Source organism: Oryx dammah, unplaced genomic scaffold, assembly GCF_014754425.2.
Source record: "Oryx dammah isolate SB20612 unplaced genomic scaffold, SCBI_Odam_1.1 HiC_scaffold_13, whole genome shotgun sequence".
Classification (NCBI taxonomy): Eukaryota; Metazoa; Chordata; class Mammalia; order Artiodactyla; family Bovidae; genus Oryx; species Oryx dammah.
The window spans coordinates 28369224-28389408 of NW_024070197.1; the positions used below are offsets into that span (position 1 = coordinate 28369224).

Sequence of the window (20185 nt, forward strand, 5' to 3'; positions counted from 1 at the left end):
CTTTACAACTTATTATCAGAAATTTAAGAACCAAATACATTCAGATAATGTGTGTTCTCTTGTTATCTGCTCTATCTGGACTCTGGAACCAAAGAGTTTGGACAGCACACGTGTGAGAGGACAAACTACAAGGTTATTCATTTAGCAAGGTTATTCATTCTGTGTAAGGGCACACGATTGTGACAACAACACTGGAGGAAACGCTTATTTAACTACAGCCACACAATGAAAAACTATACAGTTGTAAAAAAGAACGCTCCATATGTTTGATATAAAAAGATCTCCAGGATATATTGTTTCAAGAAAAAAAATACAGCAAAGTATTGATATAAAGTAGTGTGCATAATATGCTTTCTTCTTTTATAGAAGAGAAAAAGAACATATTTCATATTTGCTTTTACCTGCATAAGAAACTCTCAAGAGTCATTATAAAGGAATCAAAGTGATTACCTTTCTGGGGGCTGAGGGGTGGGGATTAGGTGGATGGGGAACCAGAAGGAGGGTAAGACTTCACCTATTAACTTCTCATTTCAATCTCAGAACCTTGTGAATGTATTTTTTTAAATCATGAAGATTTCTAACATTGCCAAAAGCACAGAACAACTATACCACTCCATTGAGTTTTTCAACCAGCATATAAAAACATAGAAACCATGAAAAAATACTAAAACTTTCAAAGTCAAAAGTACTTATACCATGATTTTCATTAGTTTCTTCTGCTTATTCTAGTCATGCCTCCTAGAAATCATTACAGTACTAATTCTGTGTTCTAATTTATTAGAATCATTATTTGAAGTGTTCATAAAATTTCATGGCTGAAAATAAATAGATCAGTGGAGTCCAAAACTGATTCACCGTGACACTGTCACCTGGGGCAGCAGATGAGATTGCCAGGCCCCACCATCAGTCTACCAAATGGGGACTCCTGAGGGGGACCACGGGGAGCCAGACCCTGAAACTGTATTTAAAACAAAACAAAACAACAACACAAAAGAACAAAACCTTTCTGGGCTGATACTGAGGCAATCCCTGTCCCCGTGGCACACACGAAGGAACTAGGGTGCAAAGATATAAAGGAACTTTTAATAAGAAAACCAATGAAAAACAGAGTTAGCACTTGAACACTCATCTCTGACTCCCTACCCTGTTTGTTTTCAGCTCCCTCTGGCCCAGCTGACGAGGAAGGCCCCGAAAGGAAAAGGATGTGTTGTAACACTGTGTAGAACTTTTAGTCTCCCTTTTGTCAAACTTTGGATCTAAACTAACCAGGGTTATGTTCTTCCTTTCCTTTCACCCAACCTCTATTTAAGTTTTCTGGTTTCTTTCCATTTGTCAGTTGTAGAAGACAACTGTACATGCGTTTAATAGCTTGTAAAATATTTTGTATATTTTAAACTTTTCCCAGATCAGGGTAGTAAGCCTGTTGTCTCTGAAACTCTGTCAATAGACTAGAGCAAGAATTGGGAAACTATGACCTGTGGGCCAAATACAGCCCACTTTCTGTTTTTGTAAATAAAGTTTTATTAAAGCACAGCCACATCTAGTCACGTTCATGTTGTCTATGACTGTTTTGCTGCTATCATGGCTGAGTTAAGAAGTCGTGGCACTAATAGCCCTTTGCAAAATAAGTTGCTGATTCCATTCTAAAATCATGAAAATTGGGACTTCCCTGGTGGTCCAGTGGCTAAGACTCCGTGCTCCCAATGCAGGGGGTCCGGGGTTCGATCCCTGGTCAGGGAACTAGATCCCACATGCTACAACAAAAGATCCTGTATGCCTCAATGAAGACTGAAGATCTGGCGTGCTGCAACTAAGACCCGATGCAGACAAATAAATAAATAAAAATAAATATTTTAAAAAAAAATAAATAAAAAATAAAATCATGAAAATTATCTCCAGTCATTAAGGACAGAAATGATAAGAATCTCTTCATAGTTATGTTATGATGATGACTATCATGACAGTCAATTCTGCTGGTGGAAGTGATAATTAGCAATAAATAGCTAAAAACTAGGGGAGGAGAAACAAAAGATCTACAAGTTAGACACTGGAGACCTGACTGTGTGATAAATATTCCAGACATACGAAATGGGGGAACCATCCTGGTTCTGAATGGTGACCCGGTGAGACCTTGCCCTGCCTCCCAGCCTACCTGTTCTGCCAGCCAGGCAATGTGCTTAACCTCCTTGCTGCCTCCCGCTGTACTGGTTGCACCAAGCATGGCATTGAGTTCAGCCAACACCTGTGGGAGGAGAGCCATTATGTTGGTGTGGATAGCTACGAACCAGGAGTGTGCTGTGGCTGTATCCTTGCAACGGAGGATCAACGTGTTCCTGCTATCAGGAGAATGGAGCTCTATCAATCTGTGTGGAAAAAGAAAAAAGAAAATGAGCTAGATCAGAAGCCATCAAAACTGCCACGGTTTAACATATATAACTGAAAATCAACTTTAATTTTACATTCCAGAATATAAATGCTTTTTCTTAATCCCAGAGAAATCCACACGTGGAAAGATCATCACTAGAAAGACTAACTGCTGGGCTGCCGTCTCTGTATTCATGAAATGACCTGAAATGAGAGAACCTAGTGTAGAATCCATAGTAAGAACACTTCACTCCGCCTTCATTTCCAAGTCAAAGAAATGGAGAGCCTGCTTGTTGAATCTCATAGGCACATTGTAATGAAAAAAATTTTTTTTTAAATACTTAGAAAATTCTGGTATATAGTATTGCTAGGTAAGTAAAACTTATTGCCAAAAATTGAACTGAAATTTCCACTGTGTGAAATAAAATAGCCGAAGAATATGACTCTCTATGAAAATTTGGAATTGTTTTTTAGGGTCTGGGTAATGTCGTATGATTAACTCATCCTCCAAGTAGTGGAGGAAAAATAGTTAAGAAATCTTCAACTCTATGACTATTATTTATTAATGCTCAACTAAGAACAACCTCTACTTCAAAAGTAACCATTAGGACTTATTTAAATTTTTTTAAAGGTACACGCAACCAGTTCCTTATAAAGCAATTTGCTGGGTACTATCTTGTATTTTGATCAAAGCTTTTGCCAAGATGAATTTTAAAAATCAATCAATAAATGACTAACTTATGTTCACTGCTGTGCTCTAACAGTGAACATATATATCTTTTAAAAGGGAAAAAATTAAAAGCTCTTAGGAGTGTTTTTCATGGTAGGCTAAAAACTGACAAACTGCCACTGACCAAGGAGAGAACTTTTCATTCTTTCATCTTTCTGAAGACAGTTTTTGCTTCCTTGCAGCCCTGTCATGAGATCCCACACTACCTGGCAAACGTGACTGGTTTACAGGAACACCAGCATGTCTGCCTTGAAGCGTGCATCCCTCTCTCTGGTCACATTTAGAGATTCCTTTATAATTCCATTTTAACTTGCCATACTTAATGTGGCAAATATTCATTCTCATTTGAGCTCTGGTCAGTCCATCCTTTCTTAAATAAACGTTTAATGAAAACCTACTGTTTTCTAGATTCTATGCTTGACACTGTCTTAGAGATATAATAGTGAAAAAAATAGAGAAAAACTAGTCTCTCCTCTCACTGAGCTTATCATCTAATGGGGAAGGCAGAAAGTTTATATTTAACTAATATACAAGTTACAAAAACTACTTCTATAAAGAACTGTGATGACTACCACAAAATTCTTGGCTCAAAAAGGCACTCCTGAGATGCAGCAAAGCAGGACTGCAACGGGGACCTCTTCACCACTGGGGCACACTTACCAAACTGGTATACAGCTTATAAACACATCTATCCATGCTACCTACCTACTCATCCACTGACAGGCCTGCCCACTAGACGTACCCTGCTAGCTACCTGAAGGTCTATCCACCAGTCTATCCATGTTTCATATGCCTTCACAGTTTTACAGCAATAGCCAAATAGGCCAGAGAGTTCTAGAAAATAGCCAAAACATAAAATAAGATCTGTGACCAGTCGAAACACTTCACAAAGCCCATACCTGAAGCATCTTTAGATAGCAAGTCACATGCTATTTTGCTTCTGTTTTAGTTATAGTTCTGATGAGTTTATTTGATTTCCTATCCTATAGCTAAATACAGCAAGAAGTAGCTTGAGATTGAAACTCTGGGGATTTTGAATAGCAGGTTAAGTCTGGATATTAATTGGTAGGCAACGTGGAATCACTGAGGATTCTGAACAAGGGGACAATATGATCAAGACAATTAATTAAAAAATTACCTTTATGAGATATCTGTATACCTAGGTTCAGAGGAGCATCATTCACAATAACCAAAAGGTGGGAACAACCCAAATGTCCATCAGTGGGATGAATAAACAAAACGGGATACACACACACACATAATATTCAGCTTTAAAAGGGAAAGAAACTCTGACGCATGCTACAATATGCGTGAACCTTGAGAGGATTATTCTAAATGAAACCTATCACAAAAGGGCAAATATTATATGAGTCCACTTATATGAGGTACCTAGAGTAGTCAAAGTCACAGAAACAAACCTAGGATGGTAGTGGCTAGGGGATGGCAGGAGAGGGAAACGGAGAGCTGTTGAATGGGTACGATTTTTGTTGTGCAAGAGGAAAAAGTTTTGAAGATTGGTATTATAGTAATATGAATATAATTAATACCTTTGTAAATAAACTATAATTATAGTTCAATTAACTGAACTATACATTTAAAAATAGTTAAGATGGTAAATTTTATGTTGTGTGTGTGTGTGTGTGTGTGCGCGCTCAGTTATGTCTGAATCTTTGCAACCCCATAGACTATAGCCCACCAGGCTCCTCTGTCCATGGGATTTCCCAGGCAAGAATACAGGAATGAATTCCCATTTGCTCCTCCAGAAAAATAGTTATGATGGTAAATCTTATGTTATGATATTTTATCACAATTAAAAATAATAAGCTAAAAAATAATTTCATGGTGGGATGTAAGATGGATTACAATAGAGAAATGGCCTAGGGAGATTTAAGTGGACCCAAAAAGGATGAGACTACCTGCTGAGTCACCAGCAGGACACACACTCCTAGGCAGGAGGAACTCCTCCATCCAAAAAGCCCAGAAAAAGTAGAGAGAAGGAAAGAGATTTCTGACAAATAGCTTAATATTCACCTTGACCTTTATTTAGTTTTCTATACTATTTTATAATGTTTTTTTCTTTCTAATGTTATTTTTCACTATATCAGTTGTTGCTGTCATGGTCCTTAACATAAATATTGATATTTATTGGATAAAAAATGATTATATTCTCTAAAAAAAACAATTATACACTTGCTATGGGATAATTTAAAACAGTACATTACCCCCACTCCCTGGCCCTGAACTCCTGGCAACTGTTGATCTAGGAATCCTGTAGTATGTAACTTTCTGACTTAGCAATATGCATTTAAGGTTCCTCCATGTCTTTTGTGGCTTAAGAGCTTATTTCTTTTTACGGCTGAATAATATTCCACTGTCTGGAGGAACCAGTTTGTTTATCCATTCACCTATGGAAGGTCCTTTTGGTTGTTTTCAAATTTTGGCAATTATGATGAAAGCATTCATGTGTAGGTTTTTATGTGGACCTAAGTTTTTGACTCCTTTGGGTAAATACTAAGGAGCACAGTTGTGGGGTCACATGGTAAGACTACTATGTTTAGCTTTGTAAGGAACTGCCAAACCATCTTCCAAAGTAGCTGTATCATTCTGCATTCCCCTCACTGACGAATAACCCTTCCTGGTGCTGTACATCTTTACCAGCATGTGGTACTGTTCGCTGGATTCTGGCCACTCTAGTACGTGCACAGTGACATCTTATTGTTTTAATTCACAATTCCTTAATGGAATATGATTTTAACACCTTTCATTTGCCTATTTGTCATCTCTATTTCTTCTTTGGTGAAGTATCTGTTGCCCATTTTAAAACTGGGTTGTTTTCTTATTACTGAGTTTTAGAATTCCTTGTATATTTCAGATGTCAGTCCTTTATTTCATGTGTATTTTACAAAGATTTTTCTCCCAGTCCTCAGCTTATCTCTTTGTTCTCTTAACAGTGTGTGATGGTTAATTTTATGTGTCAACTTGACTGGGCTAAGGTATGTCCAGGTAGCTGGTAAAACATTATTTCCAGGTGTGTCTGTGAGGGTGTTTCTGCAATAGATTAGCATCATCAGTAGAATGAGTAAAGGAGATGGTCCTCGCCAGTGCAGCTGGGCATCATCCAGTTCACCGAGGGCATAAATAGAATAAAAAAAGCAGAGGAGAGGCAAATTCGCTCTCTTCTTAAGTTGGGACATTCATCTTCTCCAGCCCTCAAACACTGGTGCTCCTGGTTCTTGGGCCTTTGAACTTGGGGTGAATTTTAAGACTGGCTTTTCTATTTCTCCAGCTTGCAGACCATGGGACTTTGTCTCCACAACTGCATGAGTTAATTCCTATAATGAGTAAATAAGCCTATCTATCCATCCTATTGTTTGTTTCTCTGGGGAACCCTAGTACACAGTGTCTGTTACACAGCAGAAGCTTTCATTGTTAATAAAGTTCAACTTGTAAAGTTTTCTTTAATGTACTGTGCTTTTGGTATTTTATCTAAGGAGTCATTTACAAATTTAAAGGGAATTTTTAAAAAGCATAATCCTACAAGTTCAGGGAGAAGATGAGAGGAGCGACTACAACAAAATTTTGGAAGCTGGCAAGCAGACAAAGTAGTTAAATGATTTAGCAAACCTAAGAGAAGTAGGGGAGAGTCAAATCCGAGCCAGTCCACGCTGCAGAATCCTGAAGAGGCTGAAGAATTGGAGGCGCCAGTTACCTCTGGAAGTGGGAGTAAAGCACGCAGCTAAAATAGAGAGGCCAGCTGACCGGTTCAGCATTCCCCACACCCAGCAGCTAGTGACTGCCCCACCCTCAATCCAGCAGGAGCCTGACCACCACCCTCATCCCACCAAACTGAACGCAAGAGCCAGGGATGTCCTTAGTTTAGACCATCTACCGGGCTGACCATTTTCTAAAGAGGCTGTTCATTTCTACCTGGTTGCTTTGGCACTGTAACCAGCTTAACATCCTTTATCACATGCTAAAAGTTCAGTTGCAAAACCATGACGAAAAATTTCTTTCACTCCTCCTACTGACCTACTTAACACTAAAGGCAGGAATCAGCTCATCCTTCTCTAGGCACAAAACGTTCACCTTCTGAAAAAAGCTTTCAGACCTCATACAGTTCCTGGGAAAGTCTCAGACACAGGTCCTTGGCCATAGTTAACACTCTGAAAATCCTGATGTTAAAGTTCCTACTTATTAATAAGTGAAAGAAAGGAAAATATGTCTGTTATAAAATAAACTTAACCTGATTAAGCAGAAGATTATGGGACCACTAGGCTAAAAAAGGGGAAAACAAGGAAGTAAAACAGTTCCCTAGGACATAATCACCAACTTTTCATCAAAAGAGAAAATTTGCAGTGTTTCTTAAAATGTGATTGTAAAATAGGAAATTAAATTAGAAGAATTCAGAACACAAACTCCACAACAGGACTAATGATTCTAGGATCCAAAAGTCTGCCTTTGAAGAAGCAGCCCCTGGAGCTGATAAAGGGAACAAAGTGTTTCCTAATGTTAACTGCTGTTTTAAAAGACAAATTCAAATGAAAACTACTAAGAGTTTGGAGGCAGTCTGCCAGTCATTGTTTGGGCCCACAGGAGAGAGGAGGAGACAGCTACAGTGTGAAGAGGTCTGGCCTCCAGTCAAACCACTGAGGATTTCCTGAGAAAAGCAATTACATTCTGACCAGATGAATCAGATCATGGTTAGGTCCACAGAAGCATAAGATTGTCTAAGTCTAGCCTGCTTATTCTGTTCAGAAAAGTCTTTGTCATAAAGGATGAGTTCAATTTATAATAATGTTCAATTAATAATCATGTTGTTTTGTATGTCATAAAGCCAAAATTTACCTTTTACATGGAAAACAGCCAAAGCGAAGATGACCCAGACCTTGTGAACCTCTTCAACAATAACAGAGTTACATTTCCGAAAAGCAGCTTTAAGAACACCTTGTTCTCGATAAATTCTGCACTGCCCATAATGCTGTTTGCTAAGGAACAGGCTCATGTTCTCTCCCTGGAGTTTGTCATTATTTATTTAGCTTTCAGATTCCACAATGAACTGCTTAGAATGATCAGAAGCATCTAGTGAGGTCTTGAAAGAGGAGAGGTGGAAAAAGCAAATAAATTTCTTCCCCCTCCTCACTTATACATTCTGATAGTCAGCACTTTTTTCCAGCTCTAGATAGTCAAACGAAATCAATGTAGTGAAACAGAGGCTGAAAATAAAGGCTGCTTTCCTCTCCTGTCAAAGAAGTCTACATAAACATAAAGAATGAACCACAAAGAGATTCCACTACACACTCAGTTAATGTTAAAAGGACTGACACTATCAGTGTTGGTATGGATGTGGCTGGTAGGAATGTCAGATGGCACAACCACTTTGGAAAAAAGTCTCGCAAGTTTTTTAAAAAAAGTAAATATACACCTATCCTTTGAGTCAGCAGTTTCTCTTCTAAGAACTTACCCACAAGAACTAAAAATGTATGCCCACAAGAATTGTAACCATCAATAGGAAAATTGATAAAGAAACTGTGAAACTGTCTTATATCCATAAAATATGCTACTACTTAGCAATAAAGAGAAAGAACTATTGTTACACATAACAGGAAGGATGAAGCTCGAGAATCTTACACTGGAAACCAACACAACACTGTAAAGCTATCTTACTTCAATTAAAAAATAAATTAAAAAAAAATCGTACACTGAGTAAAATAATTCTATCACAAAAAGTACACATGACATGACTATAATTCTATGAAGTTTTAGAATAGTTGAAACCAATACATGACAGCAAGTCAGAACAGGAGTAGCCTTGGATGGTGGGAGAGGGAATTGACTGAGGAGGGCAAAAGAAAACCTCCCAGGGTAAGAGTAATACTCTGTATCTTGACAGGCTTATGGTTTGTATATTTTATTGTATGTAGATATTATCTCAAAAGAAAAAAAGTTACACCAAAAACACTGAACTCTATATGTATATTTGAGTAGAGGGACGCATAGTAATGTATGCAAGTTACTTTAAAATGAATAAAAAATATAAGATGGACTGATGGATGGCTAAATGGGCCTATTTGTGATAAAGCAAACATAGTAAAATGTTAATGGTAGAATCTAGGTGGTGGAGAAATGAGTGTTGACTGTAAAATTATTTCAACTTTGCTGTAAGTTTGAAGATTTTCACAATAAAACATTAGGGAAAAAATTAGGGCTACAATGTGATAAATATCTTGGTGACAGATGTCCTGATAAAATTTATTTTTATTGTTCCTAAATGAACTGTTTCTCTACATGGCTTTAAACATTGCAGTTGTGTTACCTGTCATGACATTCCCTTTGACAGAGCTGAGATAAATTTAAGGATGAATGAGCTCGAAGCGATTTTATGGATACTATCATATTTATTCTTGAAGTAGTTCTAAAAAAAACAGAGTTAAACATGTATTATTATGTTCATTTTATGGAAGGAAAAAAATAGGAGGACAGAGAAATTAAGGGACTTGTTTAAGGTTACAAGGACACCAGCAGCAGGTATAATAATGATATACTGAGAGCATTCTATGCCAATTTTATAATCATTCTCTTATTTAATCCTCACATAAGCTTTCATTTTCTATGGGAGGAAACCATGGCTTATGGAAAACAAATAATTTGGCTGAAGTGTCAAAGTCCATCACCCTAACTTCAGTCTAACGAGTCAATGGTTCTGAACTTTTTTTTTTTTTTTTTTACCAAGACACACAGGATAAAGATCTGCATTCCTGTGGGAATAAACAAAGTCACAAGTAATTTTTCCAGGTACCTGGAATTCTACCGCTTTTCTTTTTCTCTAGAACGCACGCTTGGAATGCAAGTAAGAGTGACATAAGAATAACTTTGAATTTCTTTCGATTTATATTTTACAAAAACCAGATCATTTGCAAATTTGTATTTCTTTTTTTGGCTGCACCGTGGGGCATAATGTATCTTAGTTCCCCAATCAAAGATTGAAACTGTGCCCCCTGCAGTGGGAGCATGGAGTCAACCTCAGGACTGCCAGGGAGGTCCCCAAATTTGGTATTTCAAGCAACATCAGAAATGAATTACTTTGCAGAATTAAGCCTGAGAATCTGCAACAGCCTGACTCTTCTAAGAACTTCCCTGGTATAGTACACTCTGGCCAAGTAGACCAATCAATGGTCTTACTAAAGAGCATGATGTGTGATACACTCTTGTAGCCCAAACTGCCCTCTCCATTTGGTTCTAAAAATCTATTTCAAATTTGACCACTGATCAAATATCTGTAGCATATGTGCTAAAGAGAATGCAGCCCCAAGTTTCAATAAAGGTCAAGATTATTGAGCTCTGAAAGACATCTTCGTGGATGATAAACTAGCACAGCCTTCAGCAATAGAGCCAAGTCATTTCATCTTCCTCCTTCCTTCTTTCCTCACTCCCACAACTCCAGTATCCTACAGAAACTGTGTAATACTTTTTCTTTTCTTACAATACTCAGATATAGCAGCAGCACTCCAAGTGCTATAGACTAAATGTTTGTGTCTCCACCTCAAATCCATATGTTAAAATTCTAACCCGAATATGACAAGATTAGCAAATGGGACCTCTGGCAGGCAATTAGATCATGAGGGCAGAGCCCTCACAGATGGGACTAGTACTCTCCTGTGAGAGAGACCCCAGAGAGCTCTCTAGACTTCTCTGCCATTACAGACAGGGCAAGGAAATGACCACTGGAAGCGGGCCTTCACCAGACACTAAGTCTGCCAGTGCCTTGATCTTGGACTTCCCTCCTTTCCCCTAACCATGAAAAGTAAATTTCTGTTGTTTATAAGCCACCCAGTTTATGTTTTTTTAATCTTTTTTTTTAACAGCAGCTTGAATGGAGTAAGACAACAATCTATTCTCATTCTCAGAAATGATTTATAATGGAGGGACATAGCCTGAATACTTTCCTCAGCCTGACAATCAGTTGACAAATTTAGTGGGTATTTGTTCTTTAGTCACATTATAACTCTACTCTAGTCCTTACTATTTAATTTTTTTTTAAGTCCATGATCAAAGTCTCTACATAAATCTAACTCAATTGAGAAAAAAAATTTAATTTGGATTTAAGAGGTGATTATTCACTTTACAAATTAGATTGTTACTGTATAAAAAAAATAAACATAGCATTTCTTCAAAGATCAAGCTGTTTTGTATTTATATATGATCCAATATATATATAATCTTTCACAAATAAACCTGTATGCCTGTATGTAACACCAAGTAATTTCTATGTCTTGAACTTTTAAAAGAAAGCAAATAAAAACAATACAAACATATCAGAATGTAATTTTCAAAATATGTATATATGAGAATTTATATACGAGAATTCACTGGTGGTCCAGCGGTTAGGTGGAGAAGGCAATGGCAGCCTATTCCAGTACTCTTGCCTGGAAAACCCCATGGATGGAGGAGCCTGGTAGGCTGCAGTCCATGGGGTCACCAAGAGTCCGACACGACTGAGTGACTTCACTTTCACTTTTCACTTTCATGCATTGGAGAAGGAAATGGCAACCCACTCCAGTGTTCTTGCCTGGAGAATCCCAGGGACAGGGGAGCTTAGTGGGCTGCCGTCTATGGGATCACACAGAGTCAGACACAACTGAAGCGACTTAGTAGCAGCAGCAGCCAGTGGTTAGGACTCCATGCTTTTACCTCTGTAGACTCAGGAACTAAGATCCCACAAGCCACATAGCAAAGCCAAACAAAACGTGTATGTGTGTATGTCTGTATGAGTGTGTATATATAGGATTCCCTGGTGGCTTAGACATAAAGAATTTCCTTGCAATGCACACACACAGAGTTAAAGTTAGCAGTTAAGACTTTTTAAGCTACTATTTCTTCTGATCCTGCTATGTGTTTGACTCTATGCAAAGGGCTGTATGTGGTTATCTCATTTAATCTGCACAGTTAAGCCTTTTTTCTTAATCAATGAGAATATGAAGGTTTATACAGGTGCAGGAACTTGCTCAGAGCCCTCCTTGGAGCAAGTGACCTAGTTGGGACTCAAACCAAGGCCTGTGTGATTGCAGAACTCAGCTGTTTCCGGCATACACACAATATACTACAGAGCAGGAGCTTCTGTGTCCCTATGGCATAAAATGCTCGAGGTCATTCCATTTCTGGTTGTCTTCTGTGAACCATCCCATCCTGACTAGGCACCTGGCTATGCAATCAGATCAGAGGAGACCATAAAAGTTAAAGTAGATTATAAAAAGTTTGTCCTTGTGAAAGCGAAAGTTAGTCACTCAGTCGTGTCGAACTCTTTGTGACCCCATGGACTATAGCCCACCAGGCTCCGTTGTCCATGGCATTCTCCAGGCAAGAATTTGGGAGTAGGCTGCCATTTCCTTCTCCAGGGGATCTTCCCAACTATCGTTATCTTTCTTTTTCCCTTAATGTCTATTCTAACACTAAGTTTAACGGTACCACTTAATGGAGACAAAGTCATAGAAACCAAATGGTGATAGAACTAGGAGGGACATTAGAAATTATTCAATCCAATGCTCTCATTTTACAAATGAGGAAACTGAGGTCAAGAGAAGCTAACTTGCAGGGGTGATATTAGTAGTTGATGCAACCTGATCTATAATGAAGATCTCTGATTCTTTACACTATCCATAGCATAAGGAATTTCCTTCTATAGAGATATTTTTAGAAGTTTCTTGAACAAGATTTTTTTCAGTTATTAAGTTATAATCACAATGAAGGAGTAATATTAACACTCCATAAAGGTATAAAATGAAAAGTAAAGGCCTCTTCTTTCCTTCTACCTTCTAATCCCACTTCACTCCCCAGGGATAACCATCATTAAGTTTCTTGTGTGTTCGTCCTAAATTGTTTGGCCACCTGATGCAAAGAGCCAGCTCATTAGAAAAGACTCTGATGCTGGGAAAGACTGAAGGCAGGAGGAGAAGGGGACCGACAGAGGATGAGATGGTTGGATGGCATCACCGACTCAATGGACACGGGTTTAAGCAAACTCCAGGAGATGGCGAAGGACTGGGAAGCCTGGCGTGCTACAGTCCAGAGGGCCGCAAAGAGTCAGACAAGACTGAGAAGCTAAACAACAGCAATGCACATATACGTGTGAAGTAATTTAAACATGGAAGCCCAGAAATGAGTCTCTCATCTCAGATTGATGTTTTACTTTACCTAATTTAGTCAACAGTCATAATATTGCATAAAATATGCAAAAGCAGTATTATAATATATCCGTTTAAGTTTGCAAAGCTGTGAGTAGGATGTTCTCCTTAGGTACAGCTCACCTGTTCTCCAGGTCCGGCATGCTTAAGTTTCTAGCAGCAAAGCACATTTTGAGCGGGATGACCTTCCTGTCCTTGGTGCTGTTCTGGTGTTTTGGAGAACCAGAGTCCTCACTGCCACTAAAGCTGGGTGACTGGGGAGCGGCACCTTCCCAGGGCAGATCTGACACCAATGATGGCTTCTTGATATATGGCGTTACTTCTCGGATGAATTTAACTACAAACAAAAGTCAAAGAAGAAGATCAGTATTTTTACTTCCTATGAAAAATAACTGAAATATATACATACAGGAACTATCTGGCATGAAGTGAAAAAAAAAAAAAAAAAAAAACACAAAGTTAAAGAGCCCACACATAGAATCTTAGGATTAGACGGTGCTTTAAGAGCACAGGTAATCCAAATGATACACCACCACTCTATCCTAAAAACCGGATTCTGAGTCTTTGCATATTGTTTCTTCTTAGGACTCCCTTTTCCCTTTGCCTGCCTGGTCAACTCACCTCCTCAGCAGCCTATCCTGTTTACTCTCTCCAGGGTATTGCCATTACTCACTCTTCTGTAATAACTTCTAAGCACCCTGGGTTGTAATCCTTTGTTAATAATACTTCAGTTCCCCTGCTGGCTGCAAGTTCCCCAAAGGCAGGGTTTATGGTTTATTCAATCTTGATGTCCAACATTCAGACCAGTGCCTGTTCAGTAAATGTTTGAATACACGAGTAAAGGGAAAAAATGAACAATTAAATACTTGAATTATCTCAGTAGTTGGACAACACGAATGAATCTGGAGATAGAATCATTATCTCCTAAGACAGCCCCATCTAGCTTGAAACAACTTTAGCATTTAGAAACTTGAAACTTTCACTCATTGGTTTGCTGTCTACAGAGGCCATAGAGAACAAACAATCTTTTCTACATGAGGGCCCTTCAAACATCTGAAGTTCAAGATTATCTCTCTCTTCTCCAGGCTAGGTATCTCTACTTCAATTAGATTCAACCCAATCAACATTTATAGCTACCTTCCAAGTATCAGGCATTAGGCTAGCCACTGAGAATACAAGAGCACCTTAGGCATGGACTCTGCCCTCAGGAATGCCCAGTCTAGTAAGGGAGACAGTTATGAAAATAAACCATCATAGCTTTGAAAAACAAGTACAAAGATATTGTACTTGTTTTTCTATTAATGGTAACTTTCTATTAATGGTATTAAAGGGTTTTTCTATCACTGGTAGTCCCAAATTAAGATATGGCTTTTAATCAAAAGAAAACATTCTTCTTTTTAAGTTCACTTTTAAGATGTACACTTCTTTTACCTCCTTTATGACTGGTGACTACTGTCATTTGAGGCATGGTGTTATTTCAAAAACTAGATAAAGTGAACATTATTAAAATCTTAAAAAGCATTAAAATGTCAATAAATAGTTGAATATAGATAAATCAGTCACCATTTCCTCTGCTAACATCAATATATGTTGCTTCAGGCATTTACCTCCTCTCAAATTACACTGTGGTAGGTCATTAGAGTAGTATCAAGGGAACTGAAAAACTAGAAAGATATGATCATTATCAATGCTTATCAATGTCATAATAGCTAGTATTAATATTTTATAGCATTACAAGCTTTACAAGCCTTCGAAATTTTACTAATAGATTGTACTTATGTGTGTTTGTTAGTTGCAAGCAAGTAAAAAAATTCTAGGCATATAACAAACATTCAATAAACAGTAGGTGCCTTTCTTCTTCTCTAAATTAAAAAGCTAGAAAGGTTAAAAAAAATTAACAGCCATCAGTAGAAGAGGCAAAATTATTTTCTTATAAGTTATTGAACAAGATCTGCTAAAGTTAAATGTACTTCTAGGAGATACAATACTACTAATGTCAACATTTAGAAAGATTTGTGTGTGTTTATGTGGATGCTTTCTATGTCTAGTTATAATGCATGTATTTTCTAGGTGGAGAGAGTAAGAGTTAACTGCTTCAGGTCACCAAGGAGACTTTATCACCCTAGAAAAATGAGCAGGAGTGCACCTAGTATAGGCCTTGAGCAGCTGACTCGAGCACCTGAACACAAGCGTTAGTTTAGCTCCGGGCTTTCAAGAAAGAATAAGATCACAACTTTGGCAGAAATTCTTAAAGTTTCCAGGCACTGCTAATGGCAGAGATTTACTTTTTAAACATTTAAAGCAGTATACTAACTTTTGGGCTCCCAACTGGGAGAAATTAGACATTCTAAATGACTATCCTTAAATACTATAGTGTTAGAAAAGCCCCCTTTATGACATACTCAGATGTTCACTTGATCACAGAGCATCAATGAGTTTATTACTATACACATTTAAATGAAACAGACATAAACACACAGCCTACTGCATGGCCTTATTAAAGGAGCAATTAGTTTTACTTGAGTTGATGACAAGGGCACCCATACCCCCATCTAACTGGCCATCCACAATAGCTGAAGAACCATAAACAGGTATCTAATTTACCTGGGAAGCAGTACACAGGCTTATGTGATTTCAGTGTTCTGCTTTAAAACAAAGTAACTATCGCTTGTGTTTGTCCCGAGATTTTCAATTAATTTCATTACCCATCTTCCTGGGCTTCCCTGGTGGCTCAGAGGGTAAACAATCTGCCTGCAATGCAGGAGACCTGGGTTCGATAACCTGAGTTGGGACGATTCCCTGGAGAAGGAAATGGCAACCCACTCCAGTATTCTTGCCTGGAGAATCCCGTGGACAGAGGAGCCTGGCAAGCTACAGCTCATGGGGTCACAAAGAGTCGGACACAACTGAGCAACTAAGCACAGCACCCATCTTCCTACTCCATTTCACTCCAAGGCCTGTCCAAGTCCACAGAAGTAGGAGATACATCCTTTCTGAGGATCTCAAATTACTACTGAGATGACAAAGGAGAACTCAAATTTCCTTTCAAACCTCTAAGCTACAGTGGAATAAATCTAAACAAACCAGAAATAAGGTAGCTCTAAATTCATCCCCAACAATTAAAATTTTAGGATTTTAAAATTATGGCCTTTTATAATAAATTTATGCAAACTGGCAAAAAAGGATATTTTTTAGGCCTCAATTAAATTCTAACATGGCTATCTATTACTTTTATTCAAAAGTATTAGCTTTCATGCTTTTATATATATAAACATAGAACAAACGGTTGAAATAATTTGGGTATTTGGACTATTCACTGTATAATTTCTCCTTGGTAGTATTCTTCAACTACTAATCTTATATGGTAAAACCCACTGTGGGTCATTTATAAAGTAAATATTTAAAAAATGAATTTAAAAAGTGATTTTCTTTGGAATGTTTCTTCAAACTGCAAAAGTATATGCAAGCTGTTCATTTTTTCATAAAAAAATGTTTTAAACATCTTAGGTTTGCATTTTTAAATGTTTTTGTAAGGAAGACAGCTACCAGCAAATTTTCTTGTGGAAACTGCTAAACAGTAAGTAGATGTTTGTTGAAAATCCTTTATATAACTCACTCACAACCAGAAAACACTGTGCATTTGAAAAATTACTTCAAGTTACATATTTTTCTTTTTTGTGTGTGTGTTGACATTTATGTTTATTTACTGTGACATATCTCTGTTTTTATAAGTCAATTCTACTCTTAGTACTTCTCCCTCCCCTAAAAAGAAGTACTGCTTTATGTGAAATAATGCTCCTATCTGTGTCATTCCCTTCTTGCTTACTTCAAAACATACGAAAGCAGGGACTTCCTTTTGGTCCAGTGGCTAGGATGCCACACTCCCCATGCAGGGGCCCAGGTTCCATCCCTGCTTGGGAAACTAGATCATACAGGCCACAACTAAAGATCCTGCATGCTGCAACTAAGACCTAGCACAGTCAAATAAATAAAATAAAATAAATATATATATATTTAAAATAGAAAGCAGAGGACTGTTGACAACTGTAAGAAAGTCTTGACCACCTATAGCATTAGAAAAAATGGAAAGATAAAGACTTTTATTTTCACTAAAGCAGAAGCAACAAGAAAGGCACTTTGCATAAGGCTGCTTAGGAATAATTTATATTGCTTCTTTTTTTTATGCAGTAGGTCATTTATTATCACAGAATCTCCAATTCTTCCTTTCTGTTTATAATAAATGTATATTGCTTCTTAATCTCCGGCTAAAATACGAAAGGAGAGGCTAGTTTTATTTTGTTTTTTAATTAACCTTATCAGATTTTTAAAAACGATGTAAAATTACTCAAACACTATAAAACCAAAGGCAAAACTCAGGGTATATCAGAGTTACTAGGTGAAAATAGTAAGTTCTCAAAAGAAAAATAAAAGCTTTTATGTTTTAAAAATTATATATAATTAGTATGTTCATAAAGTACTCAAGAAAATATGCCCATTTACTAATAACGGTTATATCTGTATTGTAATTATAGTGATTTCTTCTATTGAAAGTTATTTCTACAATGCTTGAACTTTTAAATAAGCATGTGTTCTATTAAATAAATAATACTAAAGTTAATTCTGGAGTTCCCTTGTGGTTCAGCTGAAACCCCCTGCTATGTGGGACACCTGGGTTCGATTCCCGGGAGGGGAAGATCCCCTGGAGAAGGGAAAGGCTACCCACTCCAGTATTCTGGCCTAGAGGATTCCATGGACTGTACTCCATGGGGTCACAAAGAGTCGGACACAACTGAGCAACTTAATACATGCCATCAAATAACAAAGAAAAACATGGATGAGAAGGCAATTTCAGAAAAAGATTCAAGGGCAGAGACAACAACAATGGGGAAAAGTGACTGTTCCATAAACGCTGAAAGGACAGTGGAGTATCAGCATGCAGTTGTTGTACGTCTCTGTCTCACATCCTCCAATGCATCTGCTAACCTACAGGTGATGCTCTTTGGATAATTTTTGTAAAGTCACTGAAGTATAACAACAGAGCAACAAATTTTAGTCAAATGAAATTCAGTACAAGCCTTGATATTACCATTTACCTTTTGAGAGGTCTGAAGCACATAATTTTCTTGTCTAAGCTTCAGTTTCCACATTTGTAAAACATTAAATACCAACTTCAAATGGCTATGGCGGTTGAATGAGAAATGGAAGAAAAGTGCCCATGCTTGTGCTTGAGCACACAATGAATATCAGTGTGTATTTGGATGTGCAATTAATACAATATACTCTGGACAAAGTAGGTAGAGGCTAAGATATGAAATTGAACAGACCATATTTGAATTTCAGTTTTGTCAATTATAAACTTCCTGATTTGGACAAATAATTCAACTTTTCAATTTCTAGTCCACAAAACTCTAATATTAACCTTAATACCAACTATCCTGAATAACTGAGAGGATTAAGTAAGATTAACTATTTTCCTGGGTTCATTTTACACTGTGGGTGGTGACTGCAGCCATGAAATTAAAAGCTGCTTGCTCCTTGGAAGGAAAGCTCTGACAAACCTAGACAGCATATTAAAAAGCAGAGGCATCACTTTGCTGACAAAGGTCCGTATAGTCAAAGCTGGTTTTTCCAGTAGTCATGTACGGATGTGAGAGTGGGACCATAAAGAAGGCTAAGCCCCAAAGTCTCAGGGGCTCAGAAGATCATGCAAAATCTTGGTGGACTGCAAGATCAACCCAGTCAATCCTAAAGGAAATCGACCCTGAATATTCTTTGGAAGGACTGATGCTGAAGCTCAAATTCTTTGGTCACCTGTCATGGAGAGCTGATTCACTGGAAAAGACCCTGATGCTGGGCAAGACTGAAGGCAAAAGGAGAAGGGGGCCGCAGAGGATGAGATCGTTGGATGATATCACCAACTCAATGGACATGAATCTGAGCAAATTTCAGGAGACAGTGAAGGACAGGGAAGCCTGGCATGTTGCAGTCCATGGGGTCACAAAGAGTTGGACACAATTTAGCAAATGAACAACAATAACATATGTCACAGTTTCTGTTTTGCTCATCTTTTCCATTTGACCAAGGGTCACTGAAGGGATTAAAAGCCAGGTCCTGAATACATTCTCTTGCACATTCATGAGGTGAAATTCATGTACTTTCATAACACATACACAATCTTTTTGTGACTCTGGCTTGACATCACACTTGCTTCCAGCCTTTCAGAGCAAGTTTTACCCCAATCCATATGACATCACTGTAACAATATGTGTACTTAGTTTTAGTACAGATGAATGTAATACAGTGGTCAAAATTTGGCAGTATATTGATAAAGTGTTCACAACAGGGATCATGAACATATAGATGAACCACAAATATTGTCTGGATGAACTATGAAAAATTCTGTCACAAATGTAGATATATTTTAGTCCTAATTTCCCTATCCTGGGGAAAACATGAGAAATATTTATGGCATGGGTGGTAAAATCCAGCTAAAAACTGCTGCTAATAGCTCTAGATTAAGGATGTTTGCAAATATTTGAATAAAGCGTCCATGTTCAACACTGTCATCTTCTTTTTGATTATGTGGAAACTGGTCACTCCACAGACTGAAGGTTATCACACAAAATGCATATGAATGATCTTTGTTGAGGTTCTTGTCAACTAAATTTGTTAATAGAAAACATAAGCCATTAGAACAAAATTCTACTTAATAAACTATTATCTACTTAAACACATGGTTTACGGATGAGCAGTTTATTCTTGAAGTGATAATATAATATTATAGGGAGTCAATAATGGTTTAAAACATACTTCTATAAGAAAGCCCCTGTCTCACAAACCCAAGATATATGCTTTTATCTACTCCTAACGTAAATGAGCTTCCCTCATAGCTCAGTTGGTATAGAATCCGCCT

The 20185-nt window shown here is 37.6% G+C and overlaps 1 protein-coding gene across 1 annotated transcript in view; it reads right to left on the reverse strand.

The window, feature by feature from the left end:
• The window catches only part of SNTB2 (syntrophin beta 2), a 71301-nt gene that overhangs the window by 22746 nt on the left and 28370 nt on the right, over positions 1-20185 (reverse strand). The window contains exons 2-3 of the mRNA XM_040253300.1: positions 13396-13609; positions 2153-2363 (exon numbers count right to left, since the gene is read on the reverse strand). Coding sequence (XP_040109234.1) covers positions 2153-2363; positions 13396-13609 — 425 coding nt within the window. The remainder of the gene's footprint in view (positions 1-2152; positions 2364-13395; positions 13610-20185) is intronic.